This window comes from Chelonia mydas, chromosome 1, assembly GCF_015237465.2.
Source record: "Chelonia mydas isolate rCheMyd1 chromosome 1, rCheMyd1.pri.v2, whole genome shotgun sequence".
Lineage (NCBI taxonomy): Eukaryota > Metazoa > Chordata > Testudines > Cheloniidae > Chelonia > Chelonia mydas.
In genome coordinates, this window is record NC_057849.1 from 208,727,607 (window position 1) to 208,752,685 (window position 25,079).

Sequence of the window (25,079 nt, forward strand, 5' to 3'; positions counted from 1 at the left end):
ATGGGGAAGGGAGGGGATCTTCTTCTGGATTTCACCCACCCCATGCTGCAACCTGTTCCTTCAGACCCTATTCTGGACAAATTTGCACACAGGACTTTTTCATTTACTCTTGAAAAAGGTATTTCATTGTCACCAATTATTTAATGCCTGAGCTTCTTTTCCTTACCTAATACAGTCACTCGTGTCCCGGAACCAAACTGTGCTGGAGATGAATCACAGCGCTACAGAGACCATCTCAAAATACACCGCTCCCCAGAGCACAGGTGGGGAGGGGGAACTGTGATAATCATCTTGTAATACCCCGGGAGGAGAGGAAACAGACCCTGTTTGGGATAATAGACAGAATGGCCCAAAGGAAAGTTACCAAACACTGTCAGCCTGGCCCCCTGGCCAAAGTATGGCTGGCTGTGTTAGGAAATATTGTCTAATGATAAGATGGATTGGGCTGTGGGATGGTCTCCCAAAGGGAAGTGGTGGAAGCCCCTCATGTGAGACATTGAAAACTGGTCTGGACAGAATCCTGGAGAATCTCCTGTAGGGTATACTCTCACCTGGGAGAGTTGGGGCTGGGAGGATGGAGAAGATGGGAGGTGATAGGCTTTTTTAGATCCCTAATTCCTAGAAGTCACTTACCTAAGACAGTGAGTCTGGTCCCCTCTCCAAAGTACACGGTGCTGCCAGAACACAGTGTTGGTAGGCCTGGCGAAATCAACCACAGGTTTCCTTAGCCACCTTGGGGTGGGATTCCAGCGACACTGGCCCCTCTGGGAAAGATACCTTGAGACACTGATGGAAGGTGCAGAAAAGTGGCATGTGGAGGAACGTGGTTGCCATGTGTCTTGATTTTCAAAGGCAACCACCCGCATTTTATTCCTCCACAGAGGATGCCCATCTGGTGCAGACTGTCCTATCCTGGGGGGTCCCATAGATAGAAAAACTATTGGGTGAGCCAAAGGGAATCTCCTCCCACCGGGGTCTGCTGTGTGGTCTTGGTTAGGAGTCATCCTTTGTGGCCCAGGAACACATCAGGGTTAGGATGAACAAAACCTTGAAAATGTGCAGGCAGCTCCTAGTGGAGCCGTGGGTGTCAAGAAGTGCACATACGCCAGGGGGCCTTGCATCCTATCCACTACATGAGGGAGGTTTTTGTAAAGGCCTCCCTAGGGAATGTATCACCGTGGCCCTGCTGTCCCCACAATCGTTCAACCTCATACAAAAACATCTCCTCCCTCAGCCCCGCCCCAGAGTCACCCAGCAGAGGCAGGGCCTGGGGAAATGGCAGGGTCTGTGCTTATACTGAATAAACAAGGGAAAACGGATGATGTTGCTGGGGGTGATCATACCAAACAGACACCTGGCCGGATAGAGGGGTTCCTGGGTTTCTCTAAGCAGGAACTTGCTATGCTCCCTCCCCACTACCCCTCACTAAGCCAAACTGGTATTTATAGCTTACGAGAGGGAGAGGGGAGCCGTGAGAGGCGGGAAACCACACAGAGGTACCCAGCCTAGACACACGTGTACAGACAGCTGCACAGATACACATAGATTGTAGGCAGTGTTGTTGCAGTCATGTCGGTCCCAGGATATTATATATAGCTATGACACTTTAAGTAACTTTCCCAGCCCCGAAGAACAGCTCTGTGTAGCTGGAAAACTTGTCTCTCTCACCCAAAGACGTTGGATCACCTCACCCACCTGATCTCTCAAATACACAAAGAGACATGAATACAAGCACAAACACATGACACAAATGACACATCATACCGAGCGGTTACACAGGTACAGGCACACATATACACACAGAGGAATGTGCCGACACACACCCAAGAACATGCAGAGAATAGCAAAGGCACAAATACACTGCAGAAGGATATGTGCTGTCACACACACTCAGAAGCAGGTATGGAGAGTCACATGAATGGCCTCTCCCTCTCCCCATAGAATCATATGTATAGATGCAGATGTAGAGTCACAAACAAACATGCACATACCTAGTCAGACTCGCCCCCACAGAGAAATTAACTGAGCTGGTCAGAAAATGTTCATCGGGAATTTTATCTGAGAAACCTTTGAATAAAAATGTTTCCTGGGTTTTTATTAGCTCTAGAAATTCAGCACGGCTACAGATGCATGCATTCCCACCCAGAAGCCCATGGACTGACCACACTCAATCCCAGCAGACCAGGAGATTATTCATACAGAATCCATGAGATCAGGTGAGAATACTGGGAAGACACTATGGCTTTGTTATTCTCTGAGCATGAAATCAGACTCTCAGCACTTAGTTTAATGGAATAAGTCAGGAATGGGGAGAGCCAGGTCAGAAGAAATAAAAAGCCACCCACTGAGCCGATGTAGAGGTTTAACAACTGTGTGTGTGTGTGTGTGTGTGTATGCAGAACATGGTTTCCTACCCCTGCTCATTTCATCCCAAGAAGCCTGTCTCTCTTACTCATGTGGTTCCGCCATCCACTTGTATAAGCACCATGGCCTAGCTCCTCAAATCTAAATACCTTTGAGGATCTGGGCCCACATGACTGAGAGACCAGCATTCCTATAGTGTCTTTGAACCCAGAGATTCACAAAGTGCTTTACAGACAATACACAGGGGCCATTCACTTGGAAGGACACTGCACAACATTAGCACAGAGAGAGAGGAGTTAATGCCATATCCCCTGATGCTACAAGGGAAATCTGAGTCAGAGGAATATAGTGCACCTGCTGGAATTTTTCCAGGAAACAGGTAACCATAAAACCTTAACTCTTGCAAAAATTGCTTTGGGACCTTTAAGCATCATGACTGGCCCTGGGCTTTAGCTCTCTTTTGGCCATTATCTTTGAAAACTCATGGCGAACGGGGGAAGTCCCGGATGACTGGAAAAAGGCTAATGTAGTGCCCATCTTTAAAAAAGGGAAGAAGGAGGATCCTGGGAACTACAGGCCAGTCAGCCTCACCTCAGTCCCTGGAAAAATCATGGAGCAGGTCCTCAAAGAATCAATCCTGAAGCACTTAGAGGAGAGGAAAGTGATCAGGAACAGTCAGCATGGATTCACCAAGGGAAGGTCATGCCTGACTAATCTAATCGCCTTTTATGATGAGATTACTGGTTCTGTGGATGAAGGGAAAGCAGTGGATGTATTGTTTCTCGACTTTAGCAAAGCTTTTGACACGGTCTCCCACAGCATTCTTGTCAGCAAGTTAAGGAAGTATGGGCTGGATGAATGCACTATAAGGTGGGTAGAAAGCTGGCTAGATTGTCGGGCTCAACGGGTAGTGATCAATGGCTCCATGTCTAGTTGGCAGCCGGTGTCAAGTGGAGTGCCCCAGGGGTCGGTCCTGGGGCCGGTTTTGTTCAATATCTTCATAAATGATCTGGAGGATGGTGTGGATTGCTCTCTCAGCAAATTTGCGGATGATACTAAACTGGGAGGAGTGGTAGATACGCTGGAGGGGAGGGATAGGATACAGAAGGACCTAGACAAATTGGAGGATTGGGCCAAAAGAAATCTGATGAGGTTCAATAAGGATAAGTGCAGGGTCCTGCACTTAGGATGGAAGAATCCAATGCACCGCTACAGACTAGGGACCGAATGGCTAGGCAGCAGTTCTGCGGAAAAGGACCTAGGGGTGACAGTAGACGAGAAGCTGGATATGAGTCAGCAGTGTGCCCTTGTTGCCAAGAAGGCCAATGGCATTTTGGGATGTATAAGTAGGGGCATAGCGAGCAGATCGAGGGACGTGATCGTTCCCCTCTATTCGACACTGGTGAGGCCTCATCTGGAGTACTGTGTCCAGTTTTGGGCCCCACACTACAAGAAGGATGTGGATAAATTGGAAAGAGTCCAGCGAAGGGCAACAAAAATGATTAGGGGTCTAGAGCACATGACTTATGAGGAGAGGCTGAGGGAGCTGGGATTGTTTAGTCTGCAGAAGAGAAGAACGAGGGGGGATTTGATAGCTGCTTTCAACTACCTGAAAAGGGGTTCCAAAGAGGATGGCTCTAGACTGTTCTCAATGGTAGCAGATGACAGAACGAGGAGTAATGGTCTCAAGTTGCAATGGGGGAGGTTTAGATTGGATATTAGGAAAAACTTTTTCACTAAGAGGGTGGTGAAACACTGGAATGCGTTACCTAGGGAGGTGGTAGAATCTCCTTCCTTAGAGGTTTTTAAGGTCAGGCTTGACAAAGCCCTGGCTGGGATGATTTAACTGGGACTTGGTCCTGCTTTGAGCAGGGGGTTGGACTAGATGACCTTCTGGGGTCCCTTCCAACCCTGATATTCTATGATTCTATGATTCTATGATTCTTATATTGCTTCCAAATAATGGCATCTCCAGCAGCAGAGCACCCCTTAGCATCACACTGGGGCATTGGGAGCTGTACTGACTAAAGGGGAAGAAGTCACTGACCCCACTCCCTGCTTAGCCTTGGTTTTGCTTGGAAGGTTCCCATTCATATGCTGATCAGGGCTAATCCTGCTTAGTGTATGAGTTCTGAACAGATCACAGCCACCCAAGGTAGTATATCTGTGAGTCCCAAGTCCAGTTTTTGTCTGGCAGCTTCAGGGTTTTGCAACAGTGTGTGACTGGCGGCACAAAAATACAGGGCAGAGTCCCTGGGCTTCAGCAGAACTATCTGCAGTGTGCAGTGTCTGTCATTGTCACGTCCCATACTGAATCAGTTGTCCCTGAAGTGCTCCTCAAAAGTGGGTTCTGGGGTCTCTTTAATTAGCACTCCTATGAGCTCCAGCCCTCAATGTGCTGCTGGCTGTCAGTACCAGTACATCCAGCCATGATCTGTGTTGTTCTGGTAGCAGTGCAGTTTGGCCATGGTCTCAGTCTTCTGTGTCTCCCACCTGGGTACCTGGGACAGGACCACCTGCTCCCTCTCTTCACAGAGAACAGATGGAGAGATAGTAAGAACAAAGGGTTAGGGATCTGTACAAAGTGTCCATACTACCCTCTGCAATCAGTCAGCATAAGAACAAAGGCAGGGGAGAGATTAAAGACACAAGAGAATATTTTTTATTGGGAGACCCATGTCCCGAATGTCCTGTGTCTGCCTGCCTGCTGGCTCTCTTATTCTCTCCGTCTGTCGTTGCTTTCTTGCGTGTTTGCTTGATCTAACTATCTATCTATCTATCTATCTAGTACTGTCCCTTAATTTCTTCCACCTCCCCTCTCTCTTGCTCTCCTTTCTTTGTTCTCTCTTTGAATAAGGCTCTATAAACACTTACAAGGAGCGATGAGGAGCCACAGAAGAAGTGCGTAGAGCTGAGACATACTTCTCTTTGCATACGGTACTTAACTTGAATCACCAGAGAAATGTGCTATTTGTAGAGTAGAGGCAGGAAGTGACATCGGGGTGATCTGGAAAATGCTCACCCATCTTGTACCGGGTCATAGCTCTTCTCCTGCATGAGGGGAGGGATACAAAAGCCAAGGTGGAGATGAACAATATAAAAAGAAGACATTAGTATACAATTGTCTAATGAGAGCTAGGCATCTTTCCCCTCCACAGGACTAGGTGGACAATGTCCCTCAGAGTGAAATTACATCAGTGAATCCCAGCCATAGGTGAAAACAAAAAAAACCCCACACCTGTTCATTATGATTATCGAATTCTACCCTGGAGAAGCCTGGTACAGGAACAGCAAAAAAAAATCACGGTTGAGGGAATCAGCAGAGCTGTGTGGGGAGCCCAGGACTGGAATAGCAGGAGGGCTGCAGGGCAGGATTGAGGGGCATTGGTGGTTTGATTGGGTCATAACAGGAATGGCACTTATTTAATCAGAACTCCAAAAAAGTCCTGATCTCATCTTGACATTGTTTCTGAGTCACATCATCTCAACTGTGCAAATAAAGGCTTTGCAAATAGGGTTTCCTATGTGCACTGTCTTATACTCTTTGCTGCCATCTGCTGGCACAGTGAGTCTGCACACAGGTTCCCTAAACCAACAAAAATGGACATCTTTGGCCCAGTTCATCCTTGCATCAGACTGAGTTTGGTTTTGGGAAGGGAATCAAAGGACGCCCCTGGACCTTACATATTCTAGACTAGGCAAGCCCTGCTTCAGTATCCCAAGGGTTGTGCTAACTTGTGCCCAATGCATACACAGGGTAATTCTGTGTGGGGCCAGATCCATCAGTGTGGCAGTTCATTTATGCTGGTACAGTATTAAGGTGGTACAGCATAGGAATGAACTGGGCCTCTTGATGCTTCTCTACTCTTTTGGGGTGTGAGTTGGGGGCATGTATTTGGTCCTTACCTTTTGAACTTTCCTCAGTGGCAGCCATAATCCGTTACCTTGAAACTTCTCTCTACAAGGGTTATAATATCTTTGGTTTTCTTAGCCAGTTCTTCCAGATCCTGCTTCCCTTTTCATTTCCTTCCAGCCTTTCTCAGAAGGGTCAGTTACCCCAATTTCTAGGACTTTTTATGACCCCTCACCCCAGTTCAGAGCAGTGCCAGGCGTAGCAGAACTGTGAGTTTATTCCCTAGTTAACTAAGATCAAAACATCACCTCTTTCTTTCTAATCACAGATGACGATTGAAGTGGTTTAGTGAGTCCACTGATTGGTTTTAAGGCTACAGTGAATTTGGTGCTGGGAAAAGATGCTGGACTGACATTCTTTGGATCCTGAAGTCCACCCAACAGGGACAGCATGGGCAGTGGTTGGTGCAGGCTTCTTCACACACTGCTCTGTCAGCATGTCCCATCCCTGACTTGCAGTGACCACCTCCATGAGTGAAAGCGGTGTTCAGTCTCCATGACCCATTTACTCCACGGCTTCTCTGCTGAGAATGGCAGCAAGGAGGCCAAATAATAGCACCTGTAGGGGGTGGGGTTTGTGATGCATGCCTGGTATATAGATTGCAGGGTTTTGCATGACCCGGGTGAGAGCGATGCTGGGTCGACACCCTGTTTATTATCTGTAAACCACAGACAGAACAATGCTCGGAAGCGTGGCCCACAGAACAGTACCACCTGCGCTGTGACCTCTTGGAAATGCTTTGTATCATTGTCATCTCAGTGTTGCATGTGGTTTTGAGAATAAGACCTACATTGGCTGACAGGTGGAATGAAATGGTGACTCACCAATCACTTGTGACTCTGAGCGTTTAACCACATTCAGAGACCAAACCCCCAGGGCCTTGTTATTGAAACTTCTGCTGCCTTTTCAATTCTGCACTGACACAATATGAACAGCTCCTCCCCACATCTGCTATGCTCTCTACCTTCACCACATCCTCCCAGCTCTCTGCTGCTCCCCACCACACATCTTCTTGGCTCCCTTCCCCCGTCTTCAGGCTAACTGACTTGGGCTAAGATTGTGTCAGGTTTCTCATGCTAGGAAGGGTCAGTACTTAGGCAGAAGACTTTCAAGGAAAAAGCAATTGGTACAGGGAGTGGTTTGGGTGACTCAGTAAGGGGCCTTTTCTCCTGTAAGTCAGCATTGACCCAAAGGTCCCTGCATGGTGCTAAGAGGTGCAGAGCTGCAAGAAAATGTGTGGGTGACTCAGGAGGTGACTTTCTCCCATGTAAGTCAACACTGACCCCAGTGTCCCACCATATTGCTGGGTAAAACAGTGTGGCTAGAGCTGAGTGGTAAAGTGAAGATACTAATTATTTCTAATAATTGGAGGTCCCATGCTGTGGCAACTTTAGGGCTATGTAACCTGTGCAGTTGCATTGGCCCACGTACTTCTGTGTCCCATGGCACATTCGCACACCAGACAGTACCACTCCAAGTTTCATGTGTGTTTCTGTGGCACCCGCAGGCCATGGTACCGGTGCATTTCCATCCTCACTCCCTCCTTGGTTAGTTGCCCTTCCTCTCCACCTCTTGGCTTGTACACACCATGAGGTTTTGAGGAATAGCCATGGGCTTCCTAGTACAGGGTCCCATCCCCGCTTGCTAGCGTTGGAGGCAGAGTACCCTGTCCCAGCTGGACAAAGCAGAGACTTACCCCATAGTAACAATCCGAAACACTGAATGTAGCCAAACATGTTCATGAGCCACTTGGTGGACGATGACAAAACCACACATGTAAGCAGGGTTACTAGACAGTGGCTGTTAAGTAGTTAGCCTGTACATAGTCCCCCTGGCCCAGTGATGTATCCTGGAGAGATTACATCAAATAATTGCACAAGGGATGTCCAGTCACAATAGAACAAGGAGAGCACTGTCTGTCTGTCTGTCTATCTGCCCTTAGTGGTCTTGAAGGATGCTTGGGTGAGGTGTCACCTTTTTGCAGGAAGTTCAGATCTTGGCTGACTCAGTAGCTGGAAATTTGCTTCTGAGTCCTTTGGTTGGCTTGCGCTGTCTAGACAGCTGGAAGTCAGGCATCTTGTGTGGGTCTTACTGGAGCACAGAATGGAGACTAAACTACAGTAACTCCTCGCTTAATGTTGTAGTTATGATTCTGAAAAATGCTACTTTAAGCGAAACAATGTTAAGCAAATCCAATTTCCCCATAAGAATTAATGTAAATAGAGGGGGTTAGGTTCCAGGGAAATTTTTTTCACCAGACAAAAAACTATATTTTATATAGTATAAGTTTTAAACAATTTAATACTGTACACAGCAATGATGATTGTGAAGCTTGGTTGAGGTGGTGGAGCCAGAGGGTGGAAGAGGGTGGAATATTTCCCAGGGAATGCCTTACTGCTAAATGATGAACTAGCACTCGGCTGAGCCCTCAAGGGTTAACACATTGTTGTTAATGTAGCCCCACACTCTACAAGGCAGCACGAATGGAGGGAGGGGAGACAGCATGGCAGAGAGAGACAAAGACACACACCACACGATGTGTAAGAGAGACGTGCGTGCTGGCCTCACTGTGTACTGTGCCTGTTTAAGTAGATCAGCAAGTTGAGACAGCAGCTGCTGCCAGGTTCCTGAGCCATGTCGTGTCCCCCCACCTGCTCTGTGTATGGGGTAAAGGAGCGGGGGGCAGGAGCAGGGGGAGAGGGATACCCTGACATTAGCACTCCTTCCCCCCCCCACCCTTGCACAGCAAGCAGGAGGCTCCCTGGAGCAGCTCCAAGGCAGAGGGCAGGAGCAGCACATGGCAGTGGGGGGAGGGACAGCTGGACTGCCGGGCAATTGATAGCCTGCTGGGCGACTGCCGCACAGGGAGCTTAGGAAAGCTGATAGTGGGGCTGCCGATCCACCCTGGTTCCAAGCCCCCCTCCAACGGGCTGCTTTTTCTGCAAGCCGTGGACAAAGCAGGCGGCTGCCCAACAACGTTATAAGGGAGCACTGACCAACTTTAAATGAGCATGTTCCCTAATTGATCAGCAACGTAACAATGAAACAACGTTAATCGGGATGACTTTAAGTGAGGAGTTACTGTACCTGCTTCAGCTGTCTCCCAGCTTGTCTCTTTTTACTGATCCAGCTCTCTGATCTACTTTCACCCCTTGGTCCTGGCATCCACAGGCTAGTTTCTGTGCCTGCCCTTATGCCATCCATGGCTGGGCCTGGCCTAAAATACAAAAGGCACAGAAGTGGTGTAAAGCCATCTTTTCCCCCTTCCCCTTGTTCCCTATGCTCAGCTCATATCTGGTGCAAGGGAGAACTGGGCCCAAGATGTTCCTACACTGATCCACCTGAGGTCATCCATTCCTTTGCTCATATAGAACAAAGCAGAAGAGAAGAAAAAAAAAGCACAGTCTTCAAATAGGACATTTTCCATAGTTTTTCAATAGGTAAGTGAAAGTAGGTGCCTAAAGACCTTTGAGGGTCTTGGTCTTTGTATAGCTTCCCCAACTGCAAAGCCCTGGGAAAATGCCATCTAGGCATACAATGACCTTCTCGTCTGGTATCCTGTCTCTGATAGGATAAATGCTGAAAGCTTCAAAGGAAACTGCAATACATCTCATTATTATTATTTTTTACTTTGTCCAAACTATGTAAGGCACCTTGCCAAATAGAAAGATATAATCCATGCCCAGGAGAGCTAACAGTCTAATCTTAGATATAAATAATAAGGCACCTAATGATACAGTATTCAAGGCCCTTCATTTTTGCTATTTATTGATTTTTGTTGAAAAATTCCCAGGTGTTCAAAAAGCCAGTATTTTGATTTTACTGATTTTCACTCAGATTTTGGCTTTTTCGCACCTGACATTGCTTTGGAGACGCTCCTCTCGTGACACTAGCCCTTCAGCATGGCCCAGGGCACAGAGCCCCATCCACTTCCCCTGCTGGACAGAGCCTGTGCAGGGCAACCGGACGGGGCTGTGCTGAAGGGTTGGGGTCGGCAGGGGGCTCTATCCAGCAGAGGGATCCGTACTTATGGGGGTGCAGCCTCCTGATCCCCTCCTGATCCTGGCACTTCTGCGCAGCCCCAACTGCTTCCTCTCCACAGTAGGAGAGTGAGAGGGGCAGGGAGCTGGGTCCCAGAAGCTGAGACCACCTGACTGCTACAAGGAGTGGAAGGCTTCCTCAGGGTAAGTACCCTCCAGCACACCCTGCCCACTGCACCCTGTGAGTACCAGGCACCCCTCCCCTCCCCTCCATTTGAGTATTGAGCACTCTTCCCCTACTCACCCACTGCCCTTCATTTTTGGTTTTTACTGATTTTCTCATGTTTTTTTAAATTTTTGAATAAACACCAATACATTCCCAGGAAATTAAAAAACAAAACCAAAGCTGAAAAAGAAGGACCTTGACAATATTATACCACTTTATTCCAGGAAGGAGGTCAGCACGGACTGTGGGTGGAACTTCAGTGTATACCCTGATGCATGAGAACTCGAAGACCCCTGTATTTTCCTAACTGCAGATGAGATACTTTTCTAATCCCGGTCAATGAATGCAGATTAACATGGGCTCTGCATGATGATGTGTGTCATTCCATGCTGCAGTGTGTGGACTCCAGCCCTGTAGCTATCAGAGAAAAGACACAAACTCAGGTTTTTCAAATGAAAAGAAACCAAGACTTTATTACGGCTTCAGAGGGCAGCCACCTCAGTCTCTCACCATGAGTAGCTATCTAGCTTTTAAAGCTCTGGGGGTAGGGGGAGCCATCAGTGACTACTGAGAGAGATGGATAGAGAGGAACTACTCGACCCATCAAACCCCTCCAAGGAATGGAATATAGGCAGGGTGCAGGCAGAAGCAAAATCCTTCTCCCTGGAGGATTCGGGGCAGTAGATAAATTTTGCTGTGTTCCTCCTGAGGTGCTGGAGACGAGTCCCAATTTATTCTCTGCTCAGCTTGTCACCAGCCTAAACAGAAGAAAGAAAAACACAAACAAAAGTGACTACCCTATAGAAACAATGGTCCAGATTCACAAGGTGCTGTGCATCACAGAGCAATGCAAAACAGTCAGTGCATCATCTGGCCCAGTGCACTTCCCCTGTTTTTTGTCAGTAGAGTCTCCACTGCCTTACATCTGGTGTCACTGCCATTCTGATTTGGTAGAGTTTTATACCCAACTTTTCACAAGTTGTCATGGATCCACAGGTCTGGTACTCTCAAACAGCTCTGGAACAGTCCCTGGGAGGATCCCTTCAGTGTGTCAGCCCCCTTAGGGTCACACACTCTCACTGGGGTAAGCCACTCGGCTTTATCGCCTCCTGGGACCCAACCTCAGAGCCTTCAGCACCCCTGCTTCATGCCGTGAGCTCCCTTCAGTGAGTCCACCTGAGTTGGACACATGGGGGAGACTTACACACCCAAAGGGAGCAATGCACCCCCAACTTCCCAACTCTGCTGTGACTCTCAGCCAGCATAGAAAGTCCTTAGTTAGCACGGTGAATGGAAATTTACAGCAAAGTCCATCTGGGTCAGTCTAGAACCCAGAGCCCTCTGACCCCTCTTTAGTCCCACTCCAGAAGCTTCCCTCTGACTCCAGCAGCCCACACAATACAACCCCCCTGGTCCCTCCCCAGTCCTTTGTTCTCCAGTTGGTCACACCCAGCTGGCTTCCTAAGGAGGGTGGCTGATCCATGGTCGTTTGTTGCAAGGTACCAAATGTCCGAGTGACTGGAGTGGCCAGTGTTTTCTGGGATAATCCATGGGCATGGGGACAGGGGACCCAGGCAGCTAGGCATCAGTTACACCTATATCTCTGGGTCTCTGCAACAAGTAACTACACTTTTCCTCCCACCTATTTAAACATGCCCCACATACGGGAAACTGAGCCACATACAAAAGTCGTCCAAAATGCTGTGAAAAAGTCCAGTGCCATCACACAAGTGTATTATTATTTTTTATTGTTTGTATTGCCATTGTGCCTAAGAGCCCCAGTCATTGACCAGGAACCCACTGTGCTAGGCACTGTACAAATCCAGAACAATGACTCAATACATTGTGCCCATCTGTCTATAACTCCCTGGATCGGTCCATAAGGTCTATGTTCTAGTGCTTTGTCCAACCTGAGGTTTAAATGAGTCATGTAATGGCGCTTCCATCACACCCCTCAGAGAGATCATTCAACCGAACATCATTCAACAGTCAAAACTCCCCCCTGTATTCAAATTCATCCCATTAACCCCAGGATCTCCTCAGAAACCACTTAGCTATTCCTCTCCAGGTGCACTCTTTCCAATACACGTAGAATGTTAACATAGCCACCTTAGTCATACTCTGGAGAAGCTATAGTTAATTCTTTTGAGCTTTCCTCATGTGTTAACAAGTGCCCTGAAAAGGAATATTTGTGTTGGGTATCAGGAAACCTTTCCTAACAGCGGGTTTCTATTAGACTGTGAAAGGGAAGTGGTGGAAACCTCATTGTTTGGGACATTATACTAGACTGGACAAAGCCCTGCAGAATATATGGAAAACAACCTTGCAATGGCTGGGAGAAGGAAGGACAAGATTGTAGGTCTTTGCCCATTGCTAGCGTTCTCTGCATCCGATGTCCCTGTTGCATCCTTGAACCTCTGATTTTGCGAACCCAAACAAAAACCAATGCCCAGCCTACCTTGACTCTCCACACCAGAGCACTCGCCAGCAAGGCATAGAGCATGGCTTTCCACAAGAGCATCAGGTAGGTGAGCTTTGTAGAGTTGCCAGATCGCATGTAGGAGTCTGTAAATCAAACACTGATTATTTATGGAATTATATAATCTGGGGAATCTGCATCTAGAGTATCAACAGTCGAATAAGAAATCCACAGCGAGGAATAGAAGGTCTTACTATACATCACTGAAAAACTGGGCTGGATATCTGATTACACCGGGCACCCAAATAAAGCTGAATAGCATGGCATTTGTATTTATATTCCTGATATTCACTGGCTCTTTAATGCTTTTAATGCCTCATGGAGCCATTTGGAAAATACCAGTTTCATAGATGGGCCTTCTATGAGTAATGACTAAGCTGGTAACTTTCCAGTCTGAAGATATCTGCTGTTCATAATTATACTGAAGGAGAGGGAAGACCGAGGGAGCAAATCTGATTGGATGAGGAAGGTCCCATGATCCCCTTTGTGTAATTTACAAAGGGAGCCCCCGGAGGTGGCAATCTCAGTGCACTGTCTCTCACATGCAGGTTTTTCTTTTGTACTTTTTAGTTATCTTTTCTTCATATACTATACCGGACATTTTAGGCTGGAAGTTCTTGCTTCTCTCTTAGTGCAGAGAAACATAACACATTTCCTCCACGTACTAGTCTAGTCTCCTGTGGGCTGTAGGACTTTGGTCTAATTTTGGTTGTTGGCTTTAGTGTGGGGGTGTTGGGTGGTGTTGGTGGCCTGTGATATTCATAAATAGATGATCCGGTGGTCCCTTGTGGCCTTAAACTCTTCCTGACACACCCTGTACATAGTGTCTGCTAGTAAGGGAGTTTAAATTCCTGGAGAGATAGAGGCAGTGAGAGGAAATGCCTACCTTCAGTGATGCCACATCCTGAAAGGCAAAGAAAGGATTGTAAGTCACAGCATTCCTCAGAGCTGACAGAATACAGGCTTCAGAGTTTCTGGGATGTTACATACTGATGGTATTAGTGGTACTTACTTATATTATTTAGATTATAGACTCTTCGGAGTGTTTCTTAGCTAAATTCTATAGAGAGCTATGAAAATGTACTTGACTATATACACATATAAAAAGACTATGCACATGCAAATATGTATCTCTGTGAACATACACATATAGTCCTGGCACATACTCATACATGTACACGTATATGTGTGTCCATGAAGCTGCACATTTGCAGATGACACTGTCTTTCTCTTTCTATTTCTGTCAGGATTATTTTCTCTCTCTTTCATCTCCTTTTGCTTTTGTTTCCACTTTGATTGTTTTCCATTTCATACGATAAAGTAATGCTCAGTTGCTACTCACCATCTCCACCTCTGATCACTTTATACTGGATCTCATCCAGGTGGAACTTCACAGCACACCGGAAACTGTTCTTGGAGTTGAACCACTCTTTGGTTGAGATCCTCAGGCGGCTGGTCAGGGAGTATGATTTTGATTTTTCATGCCAAGTGGAAAACTCATCTGTCCTCACCCCGTCTTCCCTCTCAGCATCATTCACCTGCCAGACCAGCTTGATGTGGTCGGGGTAGAACTTTGTGGCCAGGCACACCAGAGTGGCCTTCCCCTTCTCTTTGATCTCCTGCTTTGATGGGGGAAAGATGGCCACTTCGGGGGAGGTGATAGTGAGCTCACCCTCTGGAACAGAAAGCAATATGGCACAGACAGCCCTGCACAAACCCTCTCCTGCCTTGCGCCAACAACCCCTCAGGGTACTGATTGTGTCTTTACCCTCTATACAACATTGACAATGCAAGGAAACCACACAGACACAGCTGGACCCCAAGGCACCATGTTTACTAACTAGATCAGAACATAGCAGGCCTAGCTACATACAAACTATGGCTGAGACAGAGTTCTGGTGCCTTCTGCAACAGAAAACTGGGAGGCACACTAGGGGACTCCAAATTCCCAAATTATTTAAAGGGATACTACCAAACCCATGCCTCCATCCTGACAGGGAAAAGTATCCATGGGTATTATCAGACAAAACATGCAGTGTATTCCTTGTGGGCAGTGTGCTGCATCGTAAGACACAAGAAGCAATATGTTCTTGGCAATTACAGAGTGTTTTGGGGAGGTGTAATAAGACACAATAGTGTATTACTCAGAATTATACTACAGTGTGATCGGTTCACAGGCCCCATTCAGGCACTGGCAGGAAAGGGGTTAACCTTCTCCCGCTGGCTGGAGGAAGACTCTCCAAGAAGAGCCCTGGAGCTGAGCTGAGAGATGGACCCTCCCCAAAGTGATCAACTCCTGATCAGTGCTTTAGCCTTAACTGGCACAGCCTTACATCTTGACTTTCAGTTTTGGCTGTTGTATGTGTGCTTGGCCCTTAAAGGGGCATCACATTCCTTACAGAAGCTTCGCTGTTTTATTACAAAGGTGCCAAACTCCTGCTAGAGATGTAGAATCTTTTCCTGCCTTGGCTGGCCTGTTGTGGCAAACCCTTGAGGAATAGAGAGTGGAGACATGGAAACAGATAGAGGCATACAGACAGAGAACACCCCTTTGGGAACGTGGCATTCTGAGATGCAACATGCCCTGAGTTACTGATGATAAGCTCACATCATCTTATTCTCCCCTTAAAATGTTAGCATTAGTTTTGAAGCCACAGTATCTAGTATTTTCCTCTTCCTTGTAGGCACCTCTCTGCCATATGAGAAAGCCCATAAGATGAGAAATTCCACGTTGCCCAAGGAGCAAGAGAAATTGTTCAAGGACACCTGAGGTGAATAGCTAGGAGCAATGGGATGAAAATGAGCAAAATGAAATGTTTCCTGAATGGCAGGAAACATGACCTGATACCAAGGTTCTGGAATAGCATGAAATAGTCCACCCCAGGGAAGAAGTGCTGGAAGCCTCATTACTTAAATCATGTAAAACTGGGATTGGACAAACCCCAAGGGAACGATTCTGCATTGGTGAAAATGTGGGGGGAATGAACTAGGGGATGGACAAGATGTGACCTAGATATGATTTCCATCTCTACTTTTTTAAATTCTTCACCCTAAATTAGCTTTATCCTCCCCTTTATATCCTTGCTGAAATAAGAATATCCTTCTTGTAGATTTGGGGACAAGAGTGATGAGGACATACAACTTTGTCCTTGGTCTACTTGCTCAATAACATTTAGTCTATAGGATAAGAGACTTCAGTAGAAGTCAGCTGGGATTTTATGTATTTTATTTAGGACACAGAAGTTGCCGTATCAATGGTCTGTGCAGTCTGGTCTCCAACGCTGGCCAAGTCAGGCATCAGAGGAAGACTTAACCACTTCATCATGCATAGACACACACATACATTTGCACAAGCATGCATAGGCACACTTTTCGTTCAGTACTTTACCCTTACTTAAGATTTGTGTATTGTTTTGAAAATATTGTATAAGTGACAAATTTAGGCAGGGAGCATTTCTAAAGCACCCACCATTATAGTACTAAGTTTCTCCCTGTTGGAACCCTTGCAGTGAAGAGTTGTGTAGCAAAATCAAACAAATCACTGATCTTTTTGCAGCTCCACTATAATTACTGAGAACATGAAAATGCACACTGCATTTTTTCATGTTCTCTGTATATATATGTATCTTCCTACTGTATTTTCCACTGCATGCATCTGATGAACTGGGCTTTAGCCCATGAAAGCTTATGCTCAAATAAATTTGTTAGTCTCTAAGGTGCCACAAGTACTCCTTGTTCTTTCTGCTGATACAGACTAACACGGCTACCACTCTGAAAACTATAATTACTGTTATCCCCTAATGAAATGGGTTCCATTATGAATGCTTTCCAAGATCCCTGGAAGCACCATACTGAATGAAAGGCGATAGGTTAAACATATCCTATGGGGATATGTCCATTTCAGAGAGCCAGCATATCACGCAGCTCACTGGGTCTGACTGGCTCCTGTAGAGGAACCATTTCTAGGGTGCGTGAAAGTCAGTGGAGGTTTTTATCTGACGTGGAACCTGACTTGGAAGTTTTAATTTGGATTCCAAATCCTGGTGCTTTATTTCAGCGATTAATATTAACCACGATAGTCAGTGCTCACCTAGTACAGTGAGATGGGCTCCCTCCGCAAAATTTAGTGTGCTGGCTGCAGAGCACAGTAGTAGGGGTCTGGGAGGAAACTGAGCAGCTGCCTCCCCTTCCCCATAACCAATGCTGTGACTATGGGGGAGCTATGATCCCTTTTCTTGTTCCCACCATCATAATTAGTGTTTTGTTTTACAAACTGTTTTCTGTTGTCTTCAAAGCCTCTCTGGCATATGTAAATGCTCAGTGTGCTTATCAGATCCTGCCCTCAAGGAATAGAGAGTGGAGGAGACATGGAAACAGAGAGAGAAACAAAGACAAAGAGACAGACAGAGAAAAAAGAGAGAGGGATGGAGAGAGAGAGAGAGAGAAAGAAAGACAAAGAAAGAGACAGAGCTAGAGAAGGACAAAACACAAAAAGACAAGGTAGGTGAGCTAATATCTTTTATTGGAACAACTTCTGTTGGTGAGAGAGACAAGCTTTCAAGCTCCACAGAGCTCTTCTTCAGGCCTGGAACCAGACCTCTCTCACCAACAGAAGTTGGTCCAATAAAAGATATTAACTCTCCCCTCTTGTCAATCTAATATCCTGGGACCAACACAGCTGCAACAACACTGCAAAACACACAGAAAACATAGAAGGCCAGAGAAATGGGTGGACTAGGAATGAAACAGAGAGATTGAGACATACAGGCAGACACATAGAAAGAGAGAATCTGAAAGAAATCTATTGATACAGTAGCCTAGGAATAGTCTATTTTATATTCCCACTTGCCAAAGTCAATGTTTTTTAATGGGTGAGTACACGATCATTGTTTTTTTTTCCCCTTATTTTCACAGCAAGACCAATTGGGTAGAGATTGTGCCTTGAATAATTGTCTTGCCAGTTTTCCCTCACTTCCACTTGTGTGAATGCTACATGTCACCAGCATAAGGGAAACTTTTAAGCGTCCTTCAGGGGAGTGAGGAGATAAATCATGACCTCTTACCTGTAACAGTGAGCACAGTGCCAGCTCCGAAGATAAGGGGAGAGGTATTAAAACACAGCTGTAAACTGTCAGAATAAAACCCACAACAGCTAAAGCCTGGCCCAGCCCCCACTGCTCCCCAACTCAGGAAACTTTGTAGCAATCATGGCCAGATTGTATCACTGGAGACTGCAATCAGACTAATCTCCAGCATTCGACAGCAAAAGACAGGAGGCAAAGAGGAGCGTATGATTCTACAACGTCCTTCCTATGTTATCTATCTCAAAACAGCCCCCAGAGAGGGTGAAAGAGAGGGACAAGAGAGAGGAACTGTGTGTGGGAGACACAGAGAGACAAAGAGAGAGAGAGGGAATAAGAACATTACAGAGAGAGGAAAATCAAGAAAAAGATAGAGTGACAGACAGGCAGTCGGACATTTTACTGGGGTCAGTGAAAGAAGAATGTTGTGGAGCGCACCCGTCCCAGAGATGCCATCAGGCTATGCTCTCCCTAACTACCCTCCCCCCCACGGCCCACAGCCCAGGAGCCAGTAGCCCGTTCCTTACCCAACACCGTGAGCCTGGTCCCGTCTCCAAAGTACTGCTCACGGTTGTTACACAGTGAGGCAGGAGAGCTGCAAAAACCACATGGACTGGGGACGAGTCCCCCATCCCCAACCTCCTTACTCCCTTCAGAAATGGCTGGAGAGAGCTGTCACTTCTTCCTTTCTCCTGTCATAGGACTCCCAGTGAGTGTTCATGTTATAATACACCTCAGCCCAGGGAGGACACGAGAAGTGAGTCACTGCAATCCCCCCACCATCTCATTTTATCTTTTTTGGCCCTATGTAATTGCTCTGTAGAGTGAGGAGATTGACCTAGTCCCGTGGCTGAATCCAAAACGAATTAGACACACATATGGCTCAGAATACAACATGCAATAACACCAGCTAGGGTAAAAACACCAGGGCTATCAATCCACAGGTTCCAAGGCTTGTGTTGGCCATTGCTTGGTGTCAAGCCTGCCACTATGATACCAGAAGGTACTAGCAGCTACTTTATGGATGGGGTGGGGGTCACACATGCCTCTGCAGCATCTGGTATTAGCTGTGGGTCACTGGACTAGATGGACCAGAGGCCTGTTCCAGTAAGTGGGACATAGGAATAGGTGAAGCACTGGTCAGGTCTCGTATGGCAATACCTCAATAATATCACAAACAACACACGACTCAGGCTTCTCTCTTACCTAGGACAGTGAGTTTGGTGCCATCGCCGAAGTATTGTCTTTCAGAGTTCACACCATTATACAGCTGCAGGAAAACCTACCTCCAAACTCACTCTGCTGAACCCACCCTGCAATCTATCCCCCTCCTCTGCCCCATTTGGTCTGTTGTTAGGGGCCCTGTGTCCCAGTGGATGGAAAAAGAGCAACTGGGAATTAGAGCACAAGGCATCTGGGAGCATGGCTTGGGATAAAACGGATCGTTTGTTTGTTGTTCTATTTTGTCTGTTAAAAATTTCATGCATATTTGTTTGTTACCTTGTCATCCCAGACAAAATACGTGTATGTTCAATCCCAAAGAGACCAGAGTTACTGAAGTTAATGAACTCTGGTTTGACCCCTACACACTATTGTTTGTGCTATCTAGAACGTGATTGTAACTCAGTCCCCTCTGGCTAGGTGTGCTGATGCATGTGTTGGTTTTTAATGTTCTGTAGCCCCAGAATAACTAGCTCTCTAGGGGAATACTTACACCTTTGTGGATCAGAGAGATTTTTCAGAGGTTGTTATATTAATGCAAATTTAGGATACACAAATATTTCACAGCCCCTCACCCTTCCTAATTCTTTGCCAGGGCAGCCCCATTGTCCACATATATTACATTCATTCAGCAACTCACAAGGAAATTTATGTCCTTACCTAGAACAGTGAGTTTAGTCCCTTCTCCGAAGTAGACTGGGTAATTGGCACACCGGGAAAACACCAGCTCAATAACCAAAGGGGGACGTGGATGGGGGGGTTATTCCCAAAAGGGGAAGATCTGGGATTTCAAGGGATTATAAAGAAAAATGGGATTTTCTTACCTAACACAGTGAGTTTTGTGCCTGCGCCAAAATAGACTTTATCGTTGGTCACGGTGACAAGGGGCCGCATCATAAGCAGAAGAAAGGGACATGCTACAGGTGATGTGGACAGACATAGGAGGTGTTTACTCTATCTAAAATCCCAGAGATGTGAGGGCCACTCAGCCCCGGTTTAGTGATCATTGGCATAAAAACAGTCCACATTGCTTATGTTCAACACTCAGCATTCACTAGAGCACTGTTCATTATTTACTGATCCTATTATTGTTTTATTTATATTTCACACTCCAATTGCTTTATAGACATTATCTAAACCAGTAGTTCTCAAACTTTTGTACTGGTGACCCCTTTAACATAGCAAGCCTCTGAGTGCGACCACCCCCCTTATAAATTAAAAACACTTTTTTATATATTTAACACCATTATAAATGCAGGATACAAAGCGGGGTTTGGGGTGGAGACTGACAGCTCGCAACCCCCCATGTAATAGCCTCGTGACCTCCTGAGGGGTCCCGACCCCCAGTTTGAGAACCCCTGATCTAAACAGTCCTCACCTACCCCTGTGAGATCAATACATATTGTCCCCATTTTACAGATGGGGAAACTGATGTGCCCAAGGTTATCAAGCAAGTCAGTGACAGTGCCAAGAACAGAACCTCCTGGTTACTAGTAGCTCCAGATTCCCAGTCCTGTGCTCCAAGGAGTAGGCAGCCATTCGCTCTGTAACTAGTGGGTGTACAATGGTCAATGAAGTAGTTACTTAATGGGACCTAGGAATAACTATAAACAGGTGCTTGCAAAGAGTGTGATGTTTTCATCTTTTTATCCCTGAATTAAAGCAAAGAGTTCCTGATTTCATCTCCTCTACTGTCAGAGTGCCAAAGTCCTAGGAAGACCCTGATAGAACACTATGGGGTTTCCTAATAGATTAAAGAAATTAATCCAAAGCCCCAAAGACAGTCCAGGAGGTTCAGTCGCTGAGAGTCTAACTTCTGCCATCCCTGAGTTAATAATGAGGAGGGTCAAAGAGAAGCCTTGAGCCTGTCACTATGATCAGCCAAGCCCAAAGGATACCGGAAGCTGAACTGGAGAGTGAAAGATCCAACAGAGTTTTACACTTACATCGCTACTGCCTCTGTGTTTTGCATCTGACAGAGCAAGTCATGTTTCTATCAGGTCTCTGTTATGTTTCGGATTGTCTTTTTCTGGGAGCGTTTTCACATGAATAAAGGGACACTTATTGCAAGACGTTATCACATCAGCAAAAGTCTCTCCCTCTTGCACTGACACGCGTTTTAGGTATACCCCAGCTGAATCTGTTTGGTTCACATATGTTTTAGCTCCAACCCAGGACTGGCTGTCCTACCAAACATAAATACTTCTCCAGTAGAATATGCAGGCAGAGCGGCTGATCTTCCTGTTGCCTCCCCGCTGGAGTGGAGCCAAATGCTCTCGGTACATCCCAGACAGAACCCATGCTGTGCGGCAGTCGTCTAGGCATATCAGGCCCAGGTGGAGAGTCCCTGCTGCGCGGTAGAATGGTCTAAGTATGCCCCCGATGCAATCCACCTGCCTCGCTGCTGCACACGCGAGGCACAGCCCAGGGAGCATGTGCCTGCCCTGCTACAGACTGCGCTATTTCTGTCCTGGCACACTCTCAAACGGGAAACCCACCGGGAGGTTTTTGTAAAGGCCCCCCTAGGGAATGTATCACCGTGGGCCCCCTGTCCCCACGGCGTTACAATCTCATACAAAAACAATCCCACCCAAGGCTCCACCCCTCCGGGACTTCAGCCAATCACCATCAGAGAGCTTCTCCGAAACCACAATCTATTTCCTCAGCTGCTCCGTTACTGCATTTGTGGAGGAAAGTGAGTGTGTGTGTGTGTGTATAAAGGAAGGATTACGTCTAACTGTAGCCATCTCTTCATAACATATATTTTTAGCAGAAGCCTTATTGCATGGTTAGAATAAGTCAGTGGCAAGCTTTTTCGTTAGTGAGCTGTTTTCAGAGACAGCTATTTTCCACCCCCACAGCATTCTGTGTGTTCCTGTTGCACCCCCTTCTCCCTCTGCCTTTCCCATTCCCTGTGAGATTGGCAACCCATGTTCAAATCCACCGTGGACCTGATAGCACTGAGCCAAGCGGCCCTGTGCACGCCTGCCAGATGGGAACCTTTGTTCACAGCTTTTCCCAAGCCTTGATATTTTCTCTGAAAACCCGGGCTGTGTTGTACGTGTTTATGCCCAGAGCGTGAGCGCAGTGCTAGAGAGATGCGCTAGATTGACCGTCCCTGGAGTCTCAGGCTTCTGTTTACCCTCGGAGTGGCATACCATAGGCAGTGGCAGTGCAGGTTTCTTTCACGCCCTGTGTGTTGCAATCCCTACCCTGAAGAGATCTCATCTGGGAACATGAAGAGAGCTGAGCCGCCGTGGCCCATTCAGTCCTTCACTTTTTTCCTGAGACGATCAGCAATGTGGTCAAGCAACAGAGATGATGATCGATGCTGTGAAGCACCACCGTTCTATAGACGTTCTGAGTGGGCATGAGGTCAGGTCACATGGCATCCCGTTTACCTACATCACACATAAAATAGCCCTTGGAAGTGAGCCCTTCCCCAGAGGCTCATTTACAGGGCAGTTGTGGTGCACCCCAGGAAGGAAGATGTCATGTCAGCTAAGTCTAAAACCTGCACGGAACTGAGCCAGCCAAGGGAAGGGGTGGACACATGAAAAAGCTGTAACAGAATCATCCAGTAGGGGGCATACCCCCCACCCCCAAGCCAGTCCAGCCCTCTTACCTATTGGACCAGCTGTTCTCAGGCAGCCAGCACTAGGAAGCGATACACACACAAGAAACCCTGACATAGCCTATTCAGCAGGGAGCAGCTGGTGAGGCCTCAGCAGGTGTGCAGAGGAGAGAGGGGCTAGCAGCAGTACTTAGCATCAGGGCAGGGGGGTCCAGCTGGGCATTTGGGATGCTGGCAAAATGCAGTGCTTAAAGAGTGTGTGTGTGTGTGTGTGTGTGTGTGTGTGTGTGCACGTGCACACGGGTGTCGCAAGGGGGTCACAGATTTGCCCTCCATAAATAAATAAATAGAGCTGGGTTGTTAAGGGGCACACCTTAACAGTCTTACCAAAGCCGCCATTCCCACATTGTGATAGAGACACACTTTTTTCAGAGCATTTTAAGCACTGGCTGGATGAGTGCTACGTGTGCGTCTCTGCAGTAACGAAGGGTTTTCAGCACTAGTGAAATGTGAGCATCTCTGCAGCAGCAAATGTTCTGCACCACCAAAGCTACATGCTTCTGCACAAGTGGGGGCCACTAGCCTGTGGGAACAATTGTGTGTGTTTGCCTTTTCAAAGTTTATTACATTAAAAAACTATTATTTGGGGACATTATCAAACTGTCCATTTGTCACTGTCTCGTCTCTGGACAGTGTGTTATTTATCTGTCTTTGTCTTTCTGTCTCTCTAGCTATTAATACAGGGACCATTATCACAACAGCGAAGTCTCTATAAAACTATGCTTTGATTTGACCTTCTCTTGACTACTACTGCTACTTTATTAATAATAATAATAACTATTATTCTTATTATTATATAAAGAGGCATTTGCATTATTTGTATTCAGAGCCCCAGTCATGCACCAGGACTGCATTGTGCCAGGTGCTGTACAAACACAGAACAAAAAGACAGTGTCTGCCCTAAGGAGCTTACAATCTAAGAGAACCAAGAGAAAACAGATGGCTAAGGTAAGTACAAGGAAACTATAAAACAATATTGGTCAGCATGACAGGCTGTGGTTTCTGCACAGCAGCAGCGTAACTGTTGTCAAGTTTCTTGTAGTCAAGGAAAAGGACAGTTTTCAGGATAATAATGAAGTGACTTTGTGCTGTTAATGTCCTTAATGTCACTAATGAGCCCCAGCCCACAAGCTACGTGTCCTCTGAGTTGGAGATCTTTTGGCCAATCACTTTGCTCCCTTTGTTTCAATTTAACTTTGTATCATGATTCCTGTGGATGATGTTGGCGCCTCACTTGGACGTTAACTTTAAGAGGTAATTCTCCAGAGCACCAGCAGAGGGAAACCTTCCTCCACTTTGGGTTTGAAATTGTCAAGGTTTCAGATTGTATGTGTGACAATCAGAGGTACAGGAGTGAAAGTGTATCCATAGGCGCGGGAACTAGGGGTGCGGGACCTGCTGCAGCACCCCCAGGTTTTGTTCTGGGTCCCGGCCACTGGCACCATGCCCAGGGTCCCGGCGCTGCCAGCCCTGCGCCTGGGGCTCTGCTCCTGGCCATGCACCTGGGGTCCTGCTGCTGGCCCCTCGCCCAGCCTCAGCCTCCTTACCCCTGTCCAGGCCCCCCACTCCCGGAGCCATGGCCGGGTTCTGGCCTCAGCTCTGGGGAGAGGAGACATGGACAGGGGCAAGGGGGGTGGGACATAAAAAGTTTGGGGACCACTGGCTTTCAGCACCCCCAGTGTAAAAAGTGTTCCAGCACCACTGAGTGTATCCTGCATGAATTCAAAGAGGAGACAGGGAGAGAGACATAAAAGGATGAGGTGGAAGAGAGGGCTTCAGTTATGTTTTGTGTACCTTGCTGCAGGCAAAACATCTTAAATGTATTTCAATGAGGAGAAGGGACCACAAGTACACAAACAAATGGTACAAAACTGAGCAAAGGGGAGACATTTCTGGAAATATTTTCTAACAGATCTGTTAGATTGTGGAATAGTGTCCCAGGGACGTGGTGGCCCCATCACTCGTGTCATTTAGAACAGCACTGGACTCAGCACAAGAGAATACATTTTATAGGACAATACTGCTTTGTCCAGAGGGAGTGGGGAGGGGAAGAGAGAGAGAAAGAGAGAGAGAAGAGAGAGAGAGGCCTGTTCTGTTTCTGTCTGTGTTTTGCCTCCTATTGTGGATCAGTCTTTAGGGCTAACAGTCACCACTTTGCTCAACTACTAAATCTCATTTTAA

General features: G+C 46.8%; 1 protein-coding gene across 1 annotated transcript; it reads right to left on the minus strand.

Moving 5' to 3' along the window:
* Window positions 1–10,927: 10,927 nt before the first annotated feature.
* On the minus strand, window positions 10,928–23,237 carry LOC114021503 (T cell receptor beta chain MC.7.G5). The gene is made up of 6 exons (XM_037893320.2): window positions 23,226–23,237; window positions 19,250–19,313; window positions 14,305–14,637; window positions 13,849–13,866; window positions 12,942–13,048; window positions 10,928–11,241 (listed from the first exon to the last, which is right to left on the minus strand). Exons 1-6 carry the CDS (start codon window positions 23,235–23,237, stop codon window positions 11,215–11,217), a joined length of 561 nt encoding a protein of 186 aa, XP_037749248.2. The 3' UTR covers window positions 10,928–11,214.
* Between the last annotated feature and the right edge of the window lie 1,842 nt (window positions 23,238–25,079).